We start from the raw sequence: 22,574 nt of genomic DNA on the forward strand, positions 1-22,574 counted from the left end.
CACTATAAGTGCCTACACTTATGCCTACAAGGCACATACCATGGCCTATAGGGCATCACTAGAACCACCAGAAGATGGCCTACAAACCCCCCTCCATGGGATGGGCTGAAGTACTCTAGGAACGTCTCAGAATACCTGGTAGTTTCTGGTCATGGTGGCACATGTTCATCCAAAAGGATATAGCCACCTATGAATGTACAAGGAATGTCAGATCATGTAACAAAGGGAACCAAGTGTAAAGCCTGTCGGAAGACTTCGAACTCGTCCCGTCCTCTGTGGGAAGATAGGACAACTCTATGTCCCATACTGGCAATTGTTTTTTGCTTGGCAATTCATGTATTTCACCGCTACAGTAGAGTGTTTTTGGCTTCGACAGTTACTTACAGATCTTGGTATTTGCCAAACATCCTCCACTATTGTCTACACTGACAGCCAGAGTGCTTTCGCCATTGCGCGTAACCCAGTGTTTCATGCGCGTACCAAGCATATTGAAGTTTACTATCATTATGTTCGGGAGCGGTTGTCAGCAGGAGACATAGAGTTGTCCTATCTTCCCACAGAGGACAACATCGCAGATATGTTTACAAAGGCACTTCCTTGTCCCAAGTTCGAAGTCTTCCGACAGGCTTTACACTTGGTTCCCTTTGTTACATGATCTGACATTCCTTGTACATTCATAGGTGGCTATATCCTTTTGGATGAACATGTGCCACCATGACCAGAAACTACCAGGTATTCTGAGACGTTTCTAGAGTACTTCAGCCCATCCCATGGAGGGGGGTTTGTAGGCCATCTTCTGGTGGTTCTAGTGATGCCCTATAGGCCATGGTATGTGCCTTGTAGGCATAAGTGTAGGCACTTATAGTGTTAGTGCCTTTTAGGCCACATAGGACACTAGTCCTATGTGACACCTAGGACACTTAGTCCTAGGTCTAGGTACAAGTACTTTGTACTTGTGTATTTTCTTTTTATCTAAACTTTGACGTGACTACTGATCTATCGACTCGTTACGTACCTGCACTCTCTCTTTCTTCGTTTCGCACCTTCAGACGAGACAAGCTAGAAAGTGGAAAGGGAGTTTGGAGGGGAGAATTAGCAGAGTGGGGGAAGGACTGGAAAGGCATTCCCTTTTGGGCCAGTATGGAGGCTGGTGTGGATGCCTTTTAATGTCACCACACTTTACTAGTGTTGTAACATCGTGACAATAAAAAATGGTTGTGGAATGTGAACTTCCAATACATAAGGTTTAATGAAATGTAGGCAATGGCAAGACTTGCCATAATCTACATGGAACATTGGTACTCTGATGTTCAGATCTACAAGCAAGGATTTTATTGATTGGCTAGATCAACAAAAGGTGTGTATGCACGAGAATAGGTCTTATGGACAGGGTGTATAAGCTAAATGCATTAGGAACTCTGTGGACCTCACTATACACGGAAATGTCCAAGGTGTAGACTTGATGGCATGGCAAAATTGACAGATCCTACCATTGGTAAGAATGAGGGATTGCACTCATTCCTTATTACGAACACATTCATCCTCCCCTGCGCCCTCCCACCTGTTAATTTCTGGAAGGTTGCGCTCATTCTTCATTACAAGCACATTAATCTTCCCCTGCTCTCCCACTCCCACCCTTTGGAAGGTTATGGAACAGTCTTTGCTAAGTAAGTTTCAAGCTTATGGACTCTTGAATTTTTCCATGGTAGGTGAGGTAAAAATTACAACATGGGCATACATTTAGAATGTGACTGTGGCATTTGCCATAACTACCAATAAGATGAGGACTTCCGTTCAGAAAAATCAAGAATACAGTCAAGGGGGCAGCATGATCTGGTCACCTTATCAGTGCATTAGTATGTCTTGTCTCTTCCTGGAATGTTCTCATAAATATTGCAGTTGTAGGAAGACCATTTTCTTAATGTTGAAGTCAAATGCATTCTCACAATCCACATACAAGTGGTAAAGTGTTTACTTCGAACTCAGTTTTTTTCAATTATGATTTAGTAACAAAAGTGATGCTCAGCTGGAGGGTTGGAAGGTGAGATCTGGGTGAGACTAGAGAGTTTATGTGAAATTTATTTGTGTTGATCAGATTTTATTCAAGCCTTGAAGTGGCAGCAGAATATTTTAGATCAGGGGCAGACAAGATCTCTATTGGAAGTGATGCCGTATATGCTGCAGAAGAGTATCGGAAGACTGGGGTGAGTCACAGCAGTAACCAGTGCTAGGCTATTTGCATGTGAAGAAGGGACTTCCCGCATTGCTTAAAGGATTATCTCTGTTTCTTCAGGTGAAAACAGGAAAAAGTAGCTTAGAACAAATCTCCTATGTTTACGGAAATCAGGTCAGTTGTTACATTGATTAACCATTTGAAAGACAAACACTTGAGCTCATTGTGCTAAACCAGCTTTGACTCTGTAATCCTCTACATGTGCTAAAAAACCAGCTTCAGCTTTATGTTGAGAGGATACCAGAAACTTTGAGTGTGTGGCATGTTCTGTGGTCTTGAAATGACAACACATATGTTTTATGTGTGATTCTTATATTGTCAGTCCTGAACAATGTTGGGTCTTTTCTTCTTTTTGGGCCTTTTGTTTAATACCTGTTTTACTGCATCTGAGCTTCAGGCAGTTGTGGTCAGCATTGATCCACGACGAGTTTATGTGAAGAGGGCTGATGAAGTTCCTTTCAAAACAATAAGAGCTCAAAAGCCAGGCAAGCTAGAGCATCCATTTTCAACCAACTGCACAGAGAAACAATCAAGACTAGCACTGCTAGAGGGGTACCAATATGATCTTGTGCTGTAACCATTTTTCTGTCCTGCAGGTCCAAATGGGGAAGAGTATGTGTGGTATCAGTGCACGGTAAAACTTCTACTTTTTTGGTAGTTAATATCAGTTTTGATAGGTATATCAGTGACCAGGGTGCTCTGTAACAATATGCTTAGTTAATGCTCTCTGTTTCATAAAAGTCTTTCCAGGCTTCTTTCCCGATGGGACTATGGTGTGACACGGCTTTTTTAAGGACTTGCTTTATATATTTAAATGTTGTAATTACAGGTGAGTGGAGGTCGAGAGGGCCGACCCATAGGGGCTTACGAGCTTGCCCAAGCAGTGGAAGAGCTTGGAGCAGGGGAGTTACTTTTGAATTGCATCGATTGTGATGGTAATGGCATCCTTTTATCTTTCTGTAACTTGGTGTAAGATAACCGAGCCATGTATATCTCCATTTTAACTTCACTGTCCTGACTGCAGCAATGCATTTAAGAGATTCACTAAATCTTGCAGTACTATCACAAATCCAGGTGTGCCTAAGAGATTGAGTATATCTTGGAGTTTGACTGTAAAAGATTCAGTGTTGATTAACCTACAAGCGTAAGGATGGCAAAGTGATTATCCAGGAAAGAGCAGACAAGGGGGAGAAGGGAGAAGGGGAGAAGGAAGATGGGGAATTATGACGGTGTGGGGTCCAGGAGGGGAGTGCATAAAGCAAGCTGAGTGTGGCTGTATGGAATTGTAATGATACCCTTCTGACCCGGGTGGTTTCTTGGAGACATACTTCTACACTGAGACACATGAGAGCCCAGAGAGAGGGCTGCCCATAGTGACAGGATACACATGGGAGTCAACTCAAAGGAGAAAATTGAGAAGAGAGTGTGGGGTACGAGGCTCTGGAGGCATGGCTGTCCTTTTCAAAGCACACTTGAGACCATTCATATCTGTGGTACGAAGAGAGGAGCATGCACGTCGGATGTGGATACAAGTCCAGCTACCAGATACTCGGCCAATCTTCATTGCAGATACGTCATCATATGCTCATGAGGTCACTATAGAGGGACACAACCCATTTGAGACGATACATGATGACATCAGAGAGTTCTCCAGGCAGGGAGACACCTTCCTTTTGGGAGACTTCACTGTAAGGACGAGATAGACAAGTGGGCCTACTAGACTTCGCATATGAGAGAGATCCCCACATGGTTCTGGAGCTAGATACAGCAGAGCTCGGGATTTTGAGACACTCTGCAGATGCCTCACATGTGACAGCGTACGGGCGACGTTTACTTGAGTTGGGAGCAGTCTATGACCTCATCATCTAAAATGGCTTTCAAAGATGGCCATCATGTGGGGGACTCACTTGTTTTTCCACATGGTGGTGGGACAAGCACAGTGGACTACCTATTGGGCCCATTAGCTTTGCCTTGCGGATACCTGACCTCACAATAACCCCCTTTTTCACTCGGAGCTGACCACTCATATCTACTTTGGTGTCCTCTTTTCTAGATAAATTGTTCTGAGAAGAACCAGATGGGTCTTAAGCAGGCGGGTGGGAGGTGGTGCTCTTTGGTACCCACTTCTCTCTGGTAGCAAACACTAGCGGGTTGGTAGGGTTTTTAGGCTTGTTCTTGAGGGGGCAGCTTTTGACTGTATGGCTCGACAGACCACAAAGAAATCATGAATTCGGAAGATTCTTGTAGATAAGGGGTTGCCCCCTTACAACATCCCCTCTCCTATTGAGAAGTAACGTCTCTAGGAGGTCTTCACAGCAAGGTCAAGTTGCACACAAACCTGAGGGTTACCCCTCGGGTTAATAGACTGCTCTCTTTCGACACTTAGAACTTTGCCCAAGGACGCGCACTGCGATGCAGCTTGATTGAAGAGAGAAAGGTAAATCGGGAAGCTCAACCCACACAGGAAGTTTGGTGCAATGAGGCCTGTTAGGGTTAAAAAAGGGAGACCACCTCTCCAAATGGAGAGGTTGTTTCTTATGGTCCAAAGACCATGTTGGAGGACCTTGGAGGTGGCTTTAGGACTATCAAAGAGAAAGATGAAGTACCCTCTACGCAGGAAGCGCACGTTGACAACCAATCCCTTTCTTCACCCAGATGTTACGAAACCAGCTCTCTAGGTATGATACTAGTAGGCGTGGGCCGTGCAGGAACCCAACAAGAGCATGATCGAACAGGAAATCCTCACTATCCTCAAGATCCTATTTGTTAATGACTGTTGAGAGAGTCTTACCTATTTGATTAACTTTTCCGTTCCTGGAGTTGTCGCTTGGTGCATGTGTCTCTCGTGCGTTCTCAGGTCCTCTGTTGGAGTCATGGGAGCCTGTTGGTTGGTCGTCGGTCGTGCCATTCGGTGCGTCATTTTTTTTTTCGACTCCTCAGGGCCGGCATGTGTATCCTCGCACTGGAACTGGGGTCTCTCTTCCGATATCTTCTCCGGTCCGGCAGCTGCCAGAAGAGAGTGCCTTCGAGGGATGCAAAAAATCATGTCTTTGTCTGTTGTAGCGCCCCCGCATAAGAGGCGCAGGGTTCAGCGCCTTACTATGACGATTGCCTCTTGTGGTACCTTTGCCTGCAGTGCTTCCCCCTCTACCCGTGACGAGTGGCCTACCAAGGCTTGAGTTGCCATGTCCACTAGTTCCTCTTTGACTTCTGTCTTGGGAACCAGCAGGGTATCGAGGGAGGGGGGCTACATGAGTGTCGCTTTCTCCTACTGGAAGAGGAGACAAAGGCTGCTGCAGCTCAAAGCGTTGGTGGAGAGGCAAAAATTCTGAGAAGTCAGAAAAGTGAATATTTGCTTGTTCCCAATTGAAAGGGATGTAGGGAAGACGAAAGCCATCAGTATGAGGAGTGGTAGTCACACCATATGCAGGATTCGCATGCACAAGATCTAGGAGGGCGAGTTGGAGAGGACGGCATGTCCCGTCAGAGTCAATCTACATTGCTTCTCTACTCAAGAGTCTTCAAACCGTCCCAACCAACCTAGCTCTTTCATCTTTCATTCTTAAGTCGAGTCCTTTCAAAGCCATCTAAGCATATATGATTTCCCATTGAGCATCATATTTGCATGCATCAACCTTTCTAGATGTGTCTGTGTTGTACGCCTCTTTATCGTGCGCTTTGACAGCTTGGTCTTGTAGTTGCTGGACTTTCCTTCTACTTTTTCAACCATGCTAGCTATTTGAGCCTCAGTTTTCTCGTCCAACTCGAACTCTTGCAACTGAGCATGAATGTTTTCCTACTAGGCATTGTATTCATCTACTCAATCTTTTCAAATAACATGGAAGAATTTTGGACCAGCTTGTTGTCAAGTGTTTACTCTATTAGTTTGACGTCAAAAAGAAGATGAGAGATGGCATTGCCGTGTTAGGTGGATGGGGGTTTTTTTGAGGACAGGCATCCCGCTATAGATCATTGGTTCTCTTGAGAGATACAATTGAGGATGCGTCTTTGATGGGCACTTTGGGGGCAGTCTAGCAAGGTCCATGAATGAGGTTATTATCATAGATGTTTGCTTTCGGCCGCTCACAATTGTGGAGCATGTGGAGCAGTGTTTTTTTACTTCAGGATGGTATTGGGCCCCCGTTCGGAGGACATCTGCTTGGGCTCATGGAGATTTGGCTTTATGGGGGTGTCCCGATTGCAGTTGGACCTTGGGGAATTAAAGTGGATTGATGCACTATATCATGAGGAGAGCCTTCCATCCTTCCACTACACTGTTATAATGCTAGGAGGTTTCAACTCAATGTTAGGGGTTGGAAGTCCTCTAGAGCCTCTCACTGGGAGGATGGTCAGATTTTTGTAGACTTGTAGAAATCTTTTTGGACAAGGCTCCGGAATGCTCTCAAAAATAGGAAAATCACTCTTTTCTTTTGGATTGCTATTCATGGAGGGATTGTAGTCAATTAGTGGAGGTCTAGGTTTGGGGCTTCCTCTTCTTGCCTGTGTTGCCTTTCTACTAGGGGGTCCATTCAACATTGCCTTTGGGATTGCAGAAAGACTAGGCTCATTTGAAAGGGGATTGCAGGATATTTTGAGATAATATGCTCCCTCCCCTTTCTTCATCACTTGGGACTCAGTGGCTTGGTTCTATCTATTATGGCCTTACGTGTTTTATGAGACGCATAGCTCCTCTTTGGCTTTCTCGGCTCAACATCATTTCGTTGAGTTATGCTCTTTGAATGTTGTTCCTTCCTCTGTCTATAGGAGAGCCTTAGGGAGTGATATGTGAAGTTGACTCATTCTCTAGGTAGCCATTTTTTATGTCCACGTATGGACTTAACGTGGCTAGTGTTATGGAGGCTAGGTTAACCTAGCGTCAATTAGCACATGAGATCCCCTTGGTAGAATTAGGGAAGTCTTAGGGTTGATCCACATAAGGTACATAAGGTACTCTATGCCTATATATGTTTGAGCTTTATCTCATTTGCGGCATTCTTGGGAGTGGGGCCTCTTGAGAATACCCAGCTAGGATGGATCCCAAACAGCAGGCCTAAGTCTCCCAAAAGACACGTGCGCAAGCAGGGCTACATGGTATGGGATGCGAAGTCTCGGGAGTATGTTGGTCCAAGGTTGCTTGACCTGTAGCTTAGGGGTGGTCCTTGCGAGGATCTATGGACCATTCGCAAACATACACAATGACTCTCAAAACAAACAATATCCAAATAATGAGTCAAATTAATGCGAGAGCTAACCTCATCAAGGCCGAGACACTTGTATCCGACCACCCATACTGAGGCTCACCTAGTAGGGGTGTTTCACCATCCCCCATCTAAGGGTTAATTGTCTCTTGTAAGCTCTAACTCTCACAACAAACGTTGATTATAAAAATATCTTTGAAAATGAAAGAATCTGGGTTGTGGAATGGTGTTCCCCATCTTCTTTTGATTCCATAGATACCATTTCAGTAAATATCCAAGGCCTCCATAATTGTAGGGTCGTGGCAACCCAAAATAGCAGTTTTGAGAAATCAAACCCCATGTGATGTTGCTTGGAACTGTGATAGAGATCTTTTACATGCCATTTGAAAGTACAATAATGGTGTCCAAAACAACAGAATTCCAGCAATATACAATTGCTGGTACTCCAGACAAGGCATTGAAGTTTGAAATGAGACTCTCGGTCATTTCCAAACCTACCTGGTGTCCTAACCAAAACAAAAGAAGTACATTGAAATACAATTGCGGGGAGGTGTTACAGATGTGAAGAGAAAGGGCATCCATTTGTTAGATATGCAAAGTTTTCTATGAATACAAAGAAGAGACACCCCGAACAGAGGGAGGACAAAAAAGAGAGGCACTGGCGACAATGCAGAAGGTGCATTCTCATGTGAATTGCAAAAGCTTGGTGCCAACAAGTTCAAAAATTTCTCTTTGATCAAGGATGAGCTCTTGAAGACTCAATCACTTTTATCTACTGAGCCATTGGATCGTGTTGAATATTCAAGGAGTAGACAGTTATTTGGGCATACCTTGACATGAAGAAGTAAACCCACAAATGGATGCTCCCAAGAGAATGTAAATTGTGCAAATTCCTGATGTAAAGCATTCGAGTAATACCATATCTTTGGTGGTTTTCATATGGAATGACTATGAGAAATATGCTTTCAAAGGGCAAAAGAAAGCTTTAGTTTTATGATCTATACTTATAATCCTAATCTTTCAGAGCCTTTTATTGTCTCAATAGATGCAAGTGGAACATGCATAGGAGCAGTCTTGAACCAAGCTCATGTAGTAGCCTTTGACAGCAGAAGGTTTCTACTTCATTAATGGAAGTATGGCATTGATGAAAAAGAGGTGCTGGCAGTAGTTGATGCTTTATATATACAATTCCTTTCAGGCAATTGGGAAGCAAGTTAACGCTTCGCTTCATGATGGAATATGGATAGTTAGGGTCTTGCTGCTCCCTCAAATCATACGACTCACAAGCGTACAATAAGATAACTCAGATCTGGAAATACACAACCAATAGAATAGCCAAAAGGCTCATACTATAGTAATTCCACACATGTGGACTTTTAAGTACAAAATTCTTGTCACATATGCAGCCAAGTGCTGCTCACTAGATTGTACTACTCATCTTCTGTGTGTGTTTGGGTATTTCAGCGGGAAGTGAGAAGATGGAAAACCATGGGCTATTTATTTAGAGGGAGAGAAAGAAGCAACCCCCCCCCCCCCCCCCGGCCCCGCGCACGCGAACTGCCTATGAGCCAACCCCAGTCGGTGGTCGTATGTGTATCTGGTCCCCAGGTCAGATATATGCAGGTCTTGGACATGCCTATAAAAGGGTGTGTATAGCCTGTGCATCAGAACCCAAATGCTCCCCATGTTGGCTGGGCAATAGGCCTAGTTAGGCTGACGGACCATGTGTGTCTCCTTTTTAAACCTGGCTGATCAGATTGTTTGGCTATTTCTAGCCTGTAGCCCCTCTAAGGCTGCTGTATTTTCTCCTCGGCTTCCTCTTCCCTGCCTGGTCTCTAGGCCAATAGTCCCAACTATCGTTGCGATCAAGTTTTTCATTGAAAGAATGATTTGGTAATGACGTAACTATACAGATACATGAATAGCTAATGAAGCAATATCATAGATCTCAATTTCTGCAGTTATGGATTCGATACTGTGGACCAGTGAAAAGAAGCAATATTGCTGCGTATCTTGCCAAACAACAATTGTCAGATTGTAGATTCATTTTTAAGTAGTATGTAAACATAGTAACTTTCTGAAGTTTGATGTTGTGAAACATGCTTGCAGGTCAAGGACAAGGTTTTGACATTGATCTGGTGAAGCTTGTTTCTGAGGCTGTGAGCATTCCTGTAATTGCTAGCAGTGGTGCAGGTTCTGTGGAACACTTTTCGGATGTCTTTCACAAGACATCAGCATCTGCTGCCCTTGCAGCGGGCATTTTTCATAGACGAGAGGTATTCAAAAGCACCAGAATCTGATTCCCAATGTGAATTATTCATATTTCTTTAATACTTAGTGGCAGTGAGCATTAGTCTTGTCCGTTCTAGGATGTAATCAGGTAATCTTGAGCAAAGGCTAGCTCTAAAGGCACTCCTGACAGGATCCTTGATTCACAAACACTGGTTTAATGCTATAGCATTGGCTTGCAGCCCCTGATTGACTGTCCCACTCTTATTTGTGTGGCTCACCCAGCTATCGACCCTTCCTGCACACGTCCGTGTTACTCCTCCCTGCTCTCTGAGCATTCCTTCCTTCAATGCCAGTTCTTCTTGAGGTCGCAATGCCTGCTCACACCCCCACTACCTTCTTTTTTGATTAGGCAACCTGCTTGCCGGCCTCACTTGTTGCCTTGTTGAGCTGCTTGTAGCCTCTAATCTGATGCTCTTTCCTATCCTATCCCCTCCTGGCCCCTTTTGCTCCTACTTCAGCCATTGTACAATTTCTAGTCAATTGGTTAACAAAGCTCTTGATTTTTTTATTGTTTAAAAATGTAACCCCACAGTGTGTATGGATGTAAATGGGGTGCACAACTCACCAAAGAAACCCTTTATTATCAAATTCAACAATGCGAAAGCAAGACACAATGTCTTGGCAAAGAGGGCTAATTGGAAGGGGAGTCCTACACACATGCAGGCAGAGCCGTGGAGAGAGGTCTCAAGAAGGTTCTAGAGGTTAGTGCCAAGGCGGGCATGTGGGTAGTGTGCATGGATGGAAGAGTAATCATTCATTACTTACAGCCCTTTCCCCTTACCAAATGGGGGTATCCAGCCTAAATGGGACCATGAATGCATTAGTCCTTGCTTCTTGGAATGGAAATAGGACCTTTGGTCCGGATTGGGCGAATTCTACTTGACATTTTGAGGGAAAGATCTTGTAATTTACAGAAAGAGACACTATAGCCTAGAGAGGGACCAGCCCATAGTATTGGTATTGACACATAGGACAAAGACCTGCACTGATGGGAGGGTACGAATATCATGTGGAGTGTTAGGGGAAACAGAAATGGGGAAACGGGGAACGGAAACGGAAACGGAAACGTTTCGGGATTTCTGGGAGGGCTGAAACGGGGAAACGCCACGTCAGCAAAGGGGGTTTAGAAAAGGGGGTTTTGAGATGAGAACACACACATTTAGAATGCTACAGCCTACAGCTTGAAAGAGAGCCAAGGGTTGAAAGAGAGGGCTGAAACTTGAAAGTGGGGCCTAAAAGAGGAGGGAACAGAAGGCTGAAAGAGAGGGCTGAAAGAGGGGGCTGAAGGAGGGGGCTGGAGGGGAGTAGATGATGATGGAGGGCTAAAGCAGCTTGCAGGAGAGAAAGGAGAGGAAAGGAGTGAATGGGGCTCAAGGAGGGCTGGAAAACCTTGAGGATGGAGAGAGTATGAGGCTGAAGGAGTCTTATTTTTTATACTGAAGCCACATGATGTGGCTTAGCTTCGTGCTATATGTACATACAAGCACTTTTCTTCTCTTGTGCTTCTCCTTCTCTTTTCCTTCTCTTGTGCTTCTCCTTCTTTTATGCTTCTATTGCATTTTGGAGTTGTAATGTTTTATTTGGAATTGTAATTAAAATGCGGTTGGCTATAAGAATTGAATTACACAATGTGAAAATGGGATTCTTGTAACTATATAGCATACACAACATACACAGCATTCTGTAAATTTTTAAAAAAATATTATAAAGCGCATCTATCAGTGCATCTATAAATGCATCTATATACATGTCTGTCTGTTCGAGAAGCGTCTATTTGCGCGTCTATAAACGCGTTTATAAAACCGTTTAAAAACACATGATTTCACATGTCCATGCATATGTAAGATATTTGAGATATCCACCTATTTCACATGTCCATGAAGAAAATAGATAATGAGGTGCGACGGGAGCTGGTAAGGCTGTGGGGATGTACTTCCAGGTGGCACATCTGTACGGATCAGTATCGATCCATGGAGCAAAGCTATGGCATGTGGAGGAAGTAGGCGGAACAGTAGGAGCAGGCAGGTGGCTGTTTTGCTTGGACTTCTGGCCTAGAAAAAGGATGGAATCACCCAAGATCTAGGCCGGATGGGCCTGGGCCATTGGCAAGCTAGCAGGTCTGCAAAAGACAGCTGACTCAGTGGTTTATAGACTGGCTGGGTCGGCTGTTCAGCATCCAAGAGGGTACTGGATTGTACTGAAGGTTGCCATCAATATCAAGAGTTGCACAGACAACAGAGTCCATTGGAGCTGATCTGGAGGTCAAAGCTGAGCTGGAACACCCTGCAACCATGCGCATCATAAAGTCACAGATGACATGTGGACCTGTTGCAGCTGCTGGAGCACTTGTGTGGGCCTGGAAGGACCTTTTGGCCAAGAGGACCTGGTTGACCACCACAACTCTAGAGGCAAGATCCAGCTTGGCTGAGCTCCAAAAGAGAAGCTTCCTTCTGATGCTCTCCAACACGGGAGCAACTTTTGGACAGCCCTATTAGAGAATCTCGGAACCAAACTGAAATTTACTACAGCCTTCCATCCTCAAGGAGATGGACAAAGTGACAATGCCAATCAAACCATAATTACTTTACTTCGAGCTTCTGTCCATGACCAACCTAGAAGGTGGCCAGAGTTCTTACCCATGTTAGAGTTTGCTTATAATAACACTGTACATACTTCCACCAAGAAAGCCCATTTGAAATCATCTATGGGCAATGTTTACCCACTCCAATAACACACTTGGGGGAGCGAATTTTTACTGCTGACCAGTTTGCTGAGGATATGTCACACGTTATTGAGTAGGTAAAAGAACATATTAAGAAGGCCCAGGTTCAACAATCCAAGGCAGCCAATAAAAAAAGAAAAGAAGTTTATTACAAGGAGGATGATTGGGTTTTACTGAAGATTGATAAAAGAAGAATCAAGTCAGTGAGAGGAAGTACAAAACATGTCAAGTTAGCACCGAAGTTTTATGGTCCACAGCAACTTTATATCCAAAAGAAGGATCCAGAGCGTATGAGCTGAAATTACCAGCCCATTGGTGTATCTTTCATGTGAGCAATTTGAAGAGATACCATGGCGATACTAAGCTTTAAGTAGAGAGCCCACTCGGCCTGGTTTATTTGTTCATGTTGGTGCCGTTCTAGGGACTGCATCATTCAGCTCAGAAGACCGATCAGGAACTTTCTCTGGAGTGGGCTTGATGGCACAGCAGATGCCTTAGCCAGAGTGGCTTAGGAGACCCTCATCCTCCCTACACAGGATGGGGGTCTCAATATTATTGATCCAGATTTACAGTGCAGAGCCTTACTTTGCAAGATAGTGGTGCGAGGACTTATGCCAGGACAGGAACCGTGGAAGGACTTTCTTATCAGCAGCATACAGAGGTGCACACCTTCCTCAGGAGGAGACTGGATGAGCAGTGTTAGATGGATCTTCACCTCAGCACACCTCAGATCACCTTCATCCCCTCTCATGGTTGCCATTCTGAAAGCTTGGGCTAGTTTCAGAAGCTCTCTTCGGAGGATTCCTCCTTCCTCCCGGGAAGAGATTGATAGGCAGCCCATCATGTGGAACGACAGTATTTTAGATGATCGTGGCAGACCACTGGGTGCCTCACTCTACATGCAGTGGGCCAGGTGGGAGAGGGGACCTGCTTCTTCTTTAGGATCTTGGAAAGCCTTCCGTAGGCTTCCAGAGGAAACCAAGTCAAGGTTGACAGGACATCTCAGAGGGAGTGCAGGGAGGATCTTGCAGATTGAGACAGCCCTTCCAGAGGCTTGGATAGACACAGATGATATGCCTCTCACTACCTCCACTTGGGCAGGTACTTTCTCGAGAGGCGGGGTTCCACTTCAGGTCTTAGCCTTCCGAGATGCACAGGAGGATGCTTTGGTTTTCAGTGTCCAGGATGGTGGCAGATTGCTCAGATCTACAGATGATATATTGCTTGAGTCTGCTTTTCAGCCTATCAGGGTCGTAGGCCTTTTGATGCAGGGATCAGATTCAGAGTGGTTCTTAGACCCTGACCCCCAGTTACTCTCCACCGGGTCTTGGAGACTTTGGCTCTATGGAGGAGTTCCCATCAGGTATTTACAGTGGGACCCCGGAGAGTGGGAGTGGATTGACGCGGGGCATCGAGAGAAGACCATCCCCTTCTTTCGTTACACGGTCAGTAATGCCAGGAGATTTCAGCTCAGTAGTAGAGGCTGGAGACCCTCCAGAGTTCCTCATTGGGAGACTTTTGGTATTACTGCGGATCAGCAGAGGTACTTTTGGAGGAGGCTCTGGAAATCCCACAGGAATAGAAAGATCACTATCTTCTTTTGGCTTTCTATTCATGGAGGGATTGCAGTGAACCTTTGGAGGTCCAGATTCGGAGCCGACCCTACTTGCCCTCGTTGCCTTTCTGCTTCGGAGTCTATTTAGCATTGCTTATGGGATTGCAGACAGGCGAGATTGATTTGGATGGGGATAGCCAGGATCTTCAGTCACTTTGCCCATTCCCCACTCTTTATGACTTGGGGCTCGGTGGCTTGGCTTTCTCTTACAGGACCTCAGGTTTTCTATGAGGGACTTGACTCCTCCCGGGCCATTTCCGTTCGACGTCATCGGGTTGGATGTGGTTCCACACCGTCCTTTTACAGCTGTACATGCCTCTGTGGATACTTCTTGGGAGATTATAGCGAGCATAGCAGCCTGGCATATCTGGAGATCCAGATGCACAGAGGCTATGGAGGGTACTCAGGTTCATCCCTCGCACACATTGGCTAGTATCTGGACAGACATCGTACACACTCTGATGGCCGTATGGACGGGTATGCAGGGGGACTCCCGTGCAGCCTCAGCTAGGAGGGCTTCTTTCTTCAGGGAATGGAAGGATTCTCCTTTCTTCTCTGAATCTACTACAGGGTTGAGATGGCACTTTCAGCCTCAGCCTTGGTTTCTTTCCACCTCACTCTGAGGGGGTTTTTTTATTATCCTCATGATTTCATGATGTATTCCGCTTTGAGCTTGCTCTCGCGGGTTTTTGTTCTTACTTAATAGAAGTCTTTTTCATGAAAAAAAAAAAAGTTGCTAATGAAATGGCCATCATTATCGGATACAATAGATTTTGGTAACCCATGTAACCTAAAGATTTCCCTAATGAATAACCTTGCTGTTTCAGGAGCAGACAACTCCTTTTTACAGGGAATAAAATGAGCTTGTTTACTCAGCCTATCTATAACAGTGAAAATCTGCTCAAACTGACCAACCTTGGGGAAACCTGACACAAAATCCATTGTAATGTGTTCCCACCTTTACGAGGGAATAGGCAAAGGCTGCAAAAGACCAGTAGTCTTACTTGTGTCAGATTTAATGCGCTGACATATGTCACATTGTTGAACAAAGGTCGAAACTTCTTTGCGAAGTTTAGGCCAATGGAAGTATCTCTTAATATTGTCAATAGTCCCTCTAATGTCTCTATGTCCAGAATATGGGCTCGCATGTAACTCACTCATGACTAGATACCGAAATGTTTTGGGTACACATATGGCACGTCCCAAAAATAAGTATCCATCCACGATGGAATAAGTCTCTAAACCCCCTACCTCATTACATTGAATCTTCCCATAAATGTCCATCTAAAGGATAAGCTTCAACCATTGCTTCTAATGATTTCTCCTTAATCACAGAAATGTGATTAACTTGAGGCCGTCTACTCAAAGCATCAGCTACTAAATTCTCCTTTCCTGGCTGATATTCAATATTTGGTTGCCCAAAGGATTGAATATATTCAGCCCATTTGATTTGCCTTGAAGAAACAATGGGTTGAGAAAACAAGTGCTTGATACTTTGATGGTCAGTCTTAATCTTGAAAGCAGAACCATATAAATAATGCTCCCATAACTTTAAAGCATGAATGACTGCCAGTAACTCCTTCTCATACGTGATATATTTCAATTTAGCCCCTTGAAGTTTTCTACTCTCATAAGCAATGGGATGCCCTCCTTGCATCAACACTGCCCCAATTGAGGTACCACTCGCATCCGTACATACAACAAAGAACTCTTTGTCCATGTTCGGAAGTGTTAACATTGGTGCAGTGACCAATGTTCTCTTAAGCTCCTCAAAAGCTACTTAGTGAACCTCTCCCCACTCATACAAGGAATGCTTCTTCAACAATTCTGTTAGTGGAGAAGCAAGACGTGCAAAATTCTTAATGAATCTGTGATAATAACTACACATCCCTAGGAAGGATCTTAGCTCATGTATATTTTTGGGTATTGGCCATTCAATTATGGCCTTGACCTTTTTAGGGTTAACCCGAATTCCCTTAGTAGACACAATGTGTCCATGTCCCAAATACTCTATGTGTGTCTTGAAGAACTCACTCTTCTTGGTATTTAGAAACAATCGATGGGACAAACACGAGAGTCCAAAGGAAAAAGTTATGGAAAAAGTTGGGTGACTTTGGCTCCATGTAACAGTGGTATCAGAGCACTTGAAAGTGCTGAACCATGGTCGAGATAGAGGAAGAACCCTCACATGATGAGGGACTCTATCCGAATGAAAGTTCCAATGATGAATCATCACCTTCTCATAGGAGAAGGTTCAGAATCATAGGCCCTCAGCTTGACAAGCTACAACAACAAATAGATGAGATAAAGATCTTGCTGTCCAAGCTTGTAGACAAGGAAACAGTGAATGACAGTTCAGATAGCAAGCTGAAAGTGAAACCTAAGGAGCCGGAGGTCTACAAGGGCCAACGTGAAGAAAGGGATTCAAGATCACAAACCTTAGAAGACATCATTATATGGCAAGAAGGCTGGATAATCTATGTCTAGTGCATGCAAACAATCATAAGATGATTGTCATAGAGAGGCTCGGAAGACTTGATATTTAGCCAGAGAAGGATCACCAAAGACCTGATTGTTATGGTCCTTCTAGAGGGTCCAGAGAGCCCAATAATGAAACCAATAGAAAAAAAGATCATATCCGTGCCTCACGGGATGAAAACCAAATAGCGAGAAGCTCGTGCCAAAGGAAGCACTAGGAAAATGGACTTGAAGTTGTTGTTGTAGAAAGAACAAGAAATCACGAGACTCTAGGCAATGCCAAACTAGATGAGGAATAGACTGCCATGTGGACATGCATCGTCCACAAGTGGCAAGAACAATATGGCGACGAGTTAAAATCTGTCCAAAGGGAAGAATCCCAATCCTAACTCGCCACAAAAAACTTCTGTCGAAGAGGGAGATTGACGAAACCCTGCTTTATTCTCACCTAATACTTAGATATGCTATTTTCACCTAGACCTGTTTCAGAGGGCTGAAACGGGCCATTTCAAGTAACATCCCCCTCCCTCTTTTTCACTGGCGGGTTTTTTCTCTGTCTACGTTTTTAGTTTTGGCCTCCACTCGCAATCTTTCACTCCCTTCATCCCTTCAACCTCACACTCTTGGACTTTTGAGGGTTTTCTAGTCGTCCTTGAGTCCATTCACTCCCTGGGAGTCCTTTCACTTGTTAGAATTATTGTTATATTCTAGGCATTGGCCAATGTAATGTAATAATTAGGTTAGGGGCACTTTTTCCTCATTGAGGTTTTTTCCCCTAACCACAGTCCAATCCCTAACTACGGTTAGTGGATAGGATAAGGGTTTTGTCACTTAGACAAAACCACTCTCTCCTTCTTGTATTGTACACTTCTTCTATTCAAACATTTAGTTCACTCTTGCATTCTACTCCTCTTTGTCTCAGATTTGGTATCAGAGCAGGCTCTTCTTGCCCGTGATTCAACTGCTCCATTGCTCGCAAGTTTGACCTCCAACTCGCGCTCCTGCCCGTTTGTACAATCCATACAACTGTACGGATTTCTGTCTGTACTGCAGCGACGCCGTCCATACCTCTGCAGCTCCTGCATTTTGTACCAGCTCTACACCGTCCGTACATCTGTCGTTCCCGCGCCATACAGCCAGTTCTTCCTATAACTATTCCGTATAGTCCGTACGACTGTACGGATTCCGTATTGTTAGCACAGGTCATTCGTGCAGGTTGCCATACAAGCTGTCAGCGCCATACAAGTTGTCAGCGCAAGGCATTCCGTACAGCTGACAGGGCATTTCGTACATTGCACATGTGGGCATCCGTACAGCCCGCCGTATGGCTGACAGTTCCGTACCATCGACATTTCATCCATACAACGTACATTTGTCGTACACACGTAGGGTGAAGTCCGTACATTTGTACCTGCTCAGGACACATTTGGTGTCCATACACTCTGCAAGATTTTTCCTTGCAGGTGTTTTTGTCAGGTCAGTGTTTTTTGGCAGGCATTCTTGCAGAGAGCCATTGTTTGGCCTACATTCTGGGAGCACATTTGGGGCTTTTGCAGTTTTTGCAGAGAATTGCAGAAATTTGGGGCTTTTAGTTGATTTGCCCCTTTCAGGTGCAATTTCTTGCAGAAATTTGGGGCTTTTGCAGTTTGGATGTAATTTGGCAGTTGAAAGATCATTTGGGAGTTTTGCAAGCAGTTTTGGACTGAGTGTGAGTCAAATTGCAGAGAGTTGCCACTTTTTGCAGATATACTTTGCAGATTTTTAGGCATTTGCAGAGCATCGTGGTGCATTTCAAGCCTTTGATAGGCTGTGACAACATTTGTCATTGTGGGCAGAATTTTTTGGCAGACCCTAGTTTTGCATTTTACATCCCAAGAAGGGATTTACTTGTCTAGTTTGCTGCGTTTTTTGAGTTTTCTGGCAGAAATGGCTCAGAACAACCCCAATGAGGTGTTTGGAGTCCTCACACAGGAGGATAAGTTGGATGGCACCAGCTACTCCTTGTGGAGTTTTATGGTTCGCAACATCTTGGTTGGCAGACATCTCTGGGATTATGTCAAAAGAGATGAGGCAAGGCCTGAAACTGTGGCTACACCTGTCACTCCTACAGTTGGAGGCGGGGGTAGAGATCAAAATGTAGCACAAGTGATTGGATCAGCAGTTGCTACTCCAGTGGCTCCCACAGTAGAGCAGAAAGATGGGATTCTAGGGATGCACAAGCTCTTTTTGTTATTTCTCTTTCTATCAAGAGGTTCATTATTCCTCACATTCGGTCATGCAAGACCTCAAAGGCAGCTTGGGAGATTTTAGAGAGCATGTTTGCAGCAAGAAATGATGCTAGAGTTTCCTTCTTAAAGAGAGAGCTATCTCATACACATATGGATGAGGGAGATTCCATGAATGCTCACCTCACAAAACTTCAGGATTTGAGGGAACAGTTGCTGAATATAGATGAAGTTATTTCGGATTCAAAGATGATTACCACCACTCTAGATTCTCTTCTTGAGTCTTATCTGGGTTTCCATACCTCGCTGAATTTTTCATTGACGGGGGGCAGCAATCCTCTCTCTTTTCACGAGTTGGTAGGACTTTTGTTGCAGGAAGAGCAAACAAGAAGAAACATGGCAACATGAGCATACCATGCTTTCTAAGTTCAAGCCCAAAGGGAAAGGGCAACAAAAGCAACATGCCAATCAGCCCACACATCAGCATAAAGTTGAGTCAGGACAGCCCTCTTATAAGGCTAAAGGTGATGCAGATAAGCCTAAGAGAAATGGCATTTGTCACTACTGTAAGAAGCCAAGTCATTACATTGGTGAATGCAAGAAGCTCATAGCGAAGGAAAAGAAAAGGGATTCCAGTATGGCTGTCTCAGATGCATAAACTCCTAATGCACATGATGGAGGGGATTTTACAACCAACTTTGTGGAAGAGCACTATGCGTTTTTGTCTTGCATTTCAGATTTTTCAATGGATAGTCCAGATACTACAGCCACTCTTGAGGATGACCCGTATGCTTTCTTGACTTGCAGTTATGACCCTTCAAAGGATGCATGGTTTTTCAGTGTCAATGAGACACTGAACACTTGGTATTTTGATAGTGGTGCTTCTAAGCACATCACTTCTAAGAAGAGTCTTTTTGCATCTCTGCATTCACTATCTACTAAAAAGAAGGTGAGAGGTGCAAACAATTCTTCTTATTCAGTGTGTGGAGTGGGGGACATCATACTCACATCCACGGATGGCACAGATTTTAGAATTACAGATGTTCTTTATGTGCCAAGTATAAAGAAGAATTTGCTTTCAGTGTCCTCTCTTAATCGAGGAGGATTTCAGGTCATATTCGATGATGCTAAGTGTGCAGTCCGAGACAAAGAGAATGACTATGGTTTGATGTTGTTTGGCACTTTGAATCGGGGTCTTTTTCAGCTTGACATTTATGAGAAAAGATGCGATGTTGCACTTTCAGTGACCACTCCCACTACTGTGATCAGAGTGCGGAGTTATGGCATGCCAAATATGGGCACATGAGCTATGGCAGCTTGATTACACTTCAGAAGCATGCTATGGTTGATGCATTGCCTCCTTTGGAGTCACCTCCTCATGCATGTGAGGATTGCATCCTTGGCAAGATGCATAGATTTCCTTTTACGAAGGATGGTGCAGTAAGAGCTACTCGTAAATTACAGCTCATACATAGTGATGTCTGCGGTCCCATGAGGACACCTGCTTTTGGTGGTTATCTCTATTATGTTACATTCATAGATGACTTCACCAATTATACTTGGGTCTATGGTCTAAAGAAAAAATCAGAAGTGTTTATGCATTTCAAACACTTTGTGGCTATGGTTAAAAATAAGATAGGACTCAAGGTGCAGACACTTTGCACAGATAGAGGGGGTAAGTATGTGTCTCATGAATTTGAGGCATTTTTTAAGAAGGGCATCACACATCAACTTACAGTGAGGCTTACACCTCAGCAAAATGGCAAAGCTGAGCGCAAAAATTGCACTCTTATGGAGATGGATAGATGCATGCTTACTAGTAAGAAGTTGCCTCACAGGTTTTGGCTCGAAGGTCTTATGTGTGCCAATCATGTTTTGAATCAGGCTCCCACAAAGGCTTTGAAGACAATCACTCCCTATGAGGCATGGTTTTTGGTTGTGTTGCATATGCCCACGTGCCTGTGGAGTTTTGACATAAGTTGTCAGATAAAGCACTTAAGTGTATTTTTGTTGGGTATAGTGCACAAAGCACAAGCTATCGTCTCTACAATCCTGCTTCTCGGAAGGATTTTGTGAGTAGAGATGTTATTTTTTCAGAGAATTCAGCACATACACATGCTGAATTTACTGTTCCAGCTTCTTCAGAGGATGTTTTTGAGGGGATGCTTCCTATAGTTTTTGGCTCCCCAGTTGAGGCTCATGCTGAAAATCAGAATTGACAGCAACCTCCTCCTGATCCACATGCCCCGATTCAGCCACATGCTGATTTTGTACCTCCACAGGGTGTGGATGAAGTTGTCAGGCAAGAGATTCAAGAGATACAAGCAGCCAAAACAGTTTCTTCACCAAAGCACTTCCACGTGAGAAGTTTGAGGCATTTTGCAGTGTTTTTGGTAATTGATCACTACCTTGTACAACACATTGGCACTGCAGGGGGGTGTTAGAACTATTGTTATATTTCTAGGCAGTGGCCAATGTAAGTAGGTTAGGGGCACTTTTCCCTCATTGAGGTATATCCCCCTAACCACATTCCAATCCCTAACTACAGTTAGTGGATAGGATAGGGTTTTGTCACTTAGACAAAACCACTCTCTCCTTCTTGTACTGTACACTTCTTCTATTCAAGCGTTTAGTTCACTCTTGCTCTCACTCTTTTTTTGCATTTTGCATTTTTTGCATTCTGCATTGGTGTGGATGCTCGTTTAGTAGATCCACTACCACAGCTCATTGTATCAGGTTTTTCACAGTTTCATAGACCCATCGGTCTTCTGAAGACTTTAATGAACTTTCTTTCTTTTTTTCTTTCTTGCATTCTGCTCCCCTTTGTCTCACATCACTCCTGCAGGCTGCTTCAGCCCCCCTCCATATCCACTCCCCTTCAGCCCTCCTTCATAGCTCAGCCTCCGCTTCTTCAGCCCTCTCTTTCGGCCTGTAGCATTCTAAATCTGTGCGTGCTCAGCTCAAATCCCTTTTTGCTAAAACCCCCTTGATGATGTGCCATTTCCCCGTTTCAGCCCTCCTAGAAACCCCGAAACGTTTCCGTTTCTGTTTCCCTTTCCCCTAACTATGCTTCTAGTGCCTGTTTTGATGAGCGATTCTGGCTTTTTAGGTTTCATCCAGTCAGGCAGGGATACGATCTACTTTTGTATTGGGTTCGCTATGAGGCCCTATGGACTCTATGGAAGGACCGTAACCATTGAGTCTTTGGTGATCCCTCCCCGGCTAAATATCAGGTCTTCCGAGCATCTTTTAAGGCAATCTCCTTATGATTGCCTACATGCATAGGATATAGATTATCCTGCCTTTTTGTCATATAATGTTATCTTCTGATGCTTGTAACTCGCTGTCCCTTTTCTTGGGACTGTTTTTTGTAATATAATGACAAATGGATTTCTTTAAAAAAAAGAATGTGTGTGTGTGTGTGTGTGTGTGTGAGAGAGAGAGAGAGAGAGGGAAAGAGCCGTCTATGAAGTGACTAAATGAAAGGATGTCGTTAAGAACACAGTTTTATAGTTTGCTCCATCTTTTTGTTGGTTGAGGCTGCCATTGTGTCTGGAGGAATGGTAGAAACAGAGCATATACAGTCATTACATAATTGACAAACAGTAAAGTTGGCATGTCAGTATGCATTGGCACCCAGTAACCTTTGGGTGCTAAGGCAAGAGTATGTAGTCCCCAAAATGTGGGGCAGAATCGCTGTCTTCAATTTTTTTCATTGGACACATAGGATGACAGAACTGCATGAACTTTGGCATTAGACATGACGGATTTTCTAGTAAATGCAAGACACATACAAGAGAAGACGTTTCTG

The 22,574-nt window shown here is 44.2% G+C and overlaps 1 protein-coding gene across 2 annotated transcripts in view; it reads left to right on the forward strand.

Annotated features, from left to right (window-relative positions):
* AT-HF (HIS HF) overlaps nt 1–22,574 on the forward strand; it is a 111,777-nt gene that overhangs the window by 83,790 nt on the left and 5,413 nt on the right. For both annotated transcript variants that reach the window (XM_087384484.1, XM_087384485.1), the window contains exons 13-18: nt 2,096–2,204; nt 2,294–2,347; nt 2,631–2,718; nt 2,830–2,867; nt 3,063–3,168; nt 9,541–9,707. In XM_087384484.1, coding sequence (XP_087240610.1) covers nt 2,096–2,204; nt 2,294–2,347; nt 2,631–2,718; nt 2,830–2,867; nt 3,063–3,168; nt 9,541–9,707 — 562 coding nt within the window. The remainder of the gene's footprint in view (nt 1–2,095; nt 2,205–2,293; nt 2,348–2,630; nt 2,719–2,829; nt 2,868–3,062; nt 3,169–9,540; nt 9,708–22,574) is intronic.

The sequence above is a fragment of the Dipteris shenzhenensis genome, chromosome 14 (genome assembly GCF_047967505.1).
Source record: "Dipteris shenzhenensis isolate YYH24624 ecotype China chromosome 14, Dip_SZ_1.0, whole genome shotgun sequence".
Classification (NCBI taxonomy): Eukaryota; Viridiplantae; Streptophyta; class Polypodiopsida; order Gleicheniales; family Dipteridaceae; genus Dipteris; species Dipteris shenzhenensis.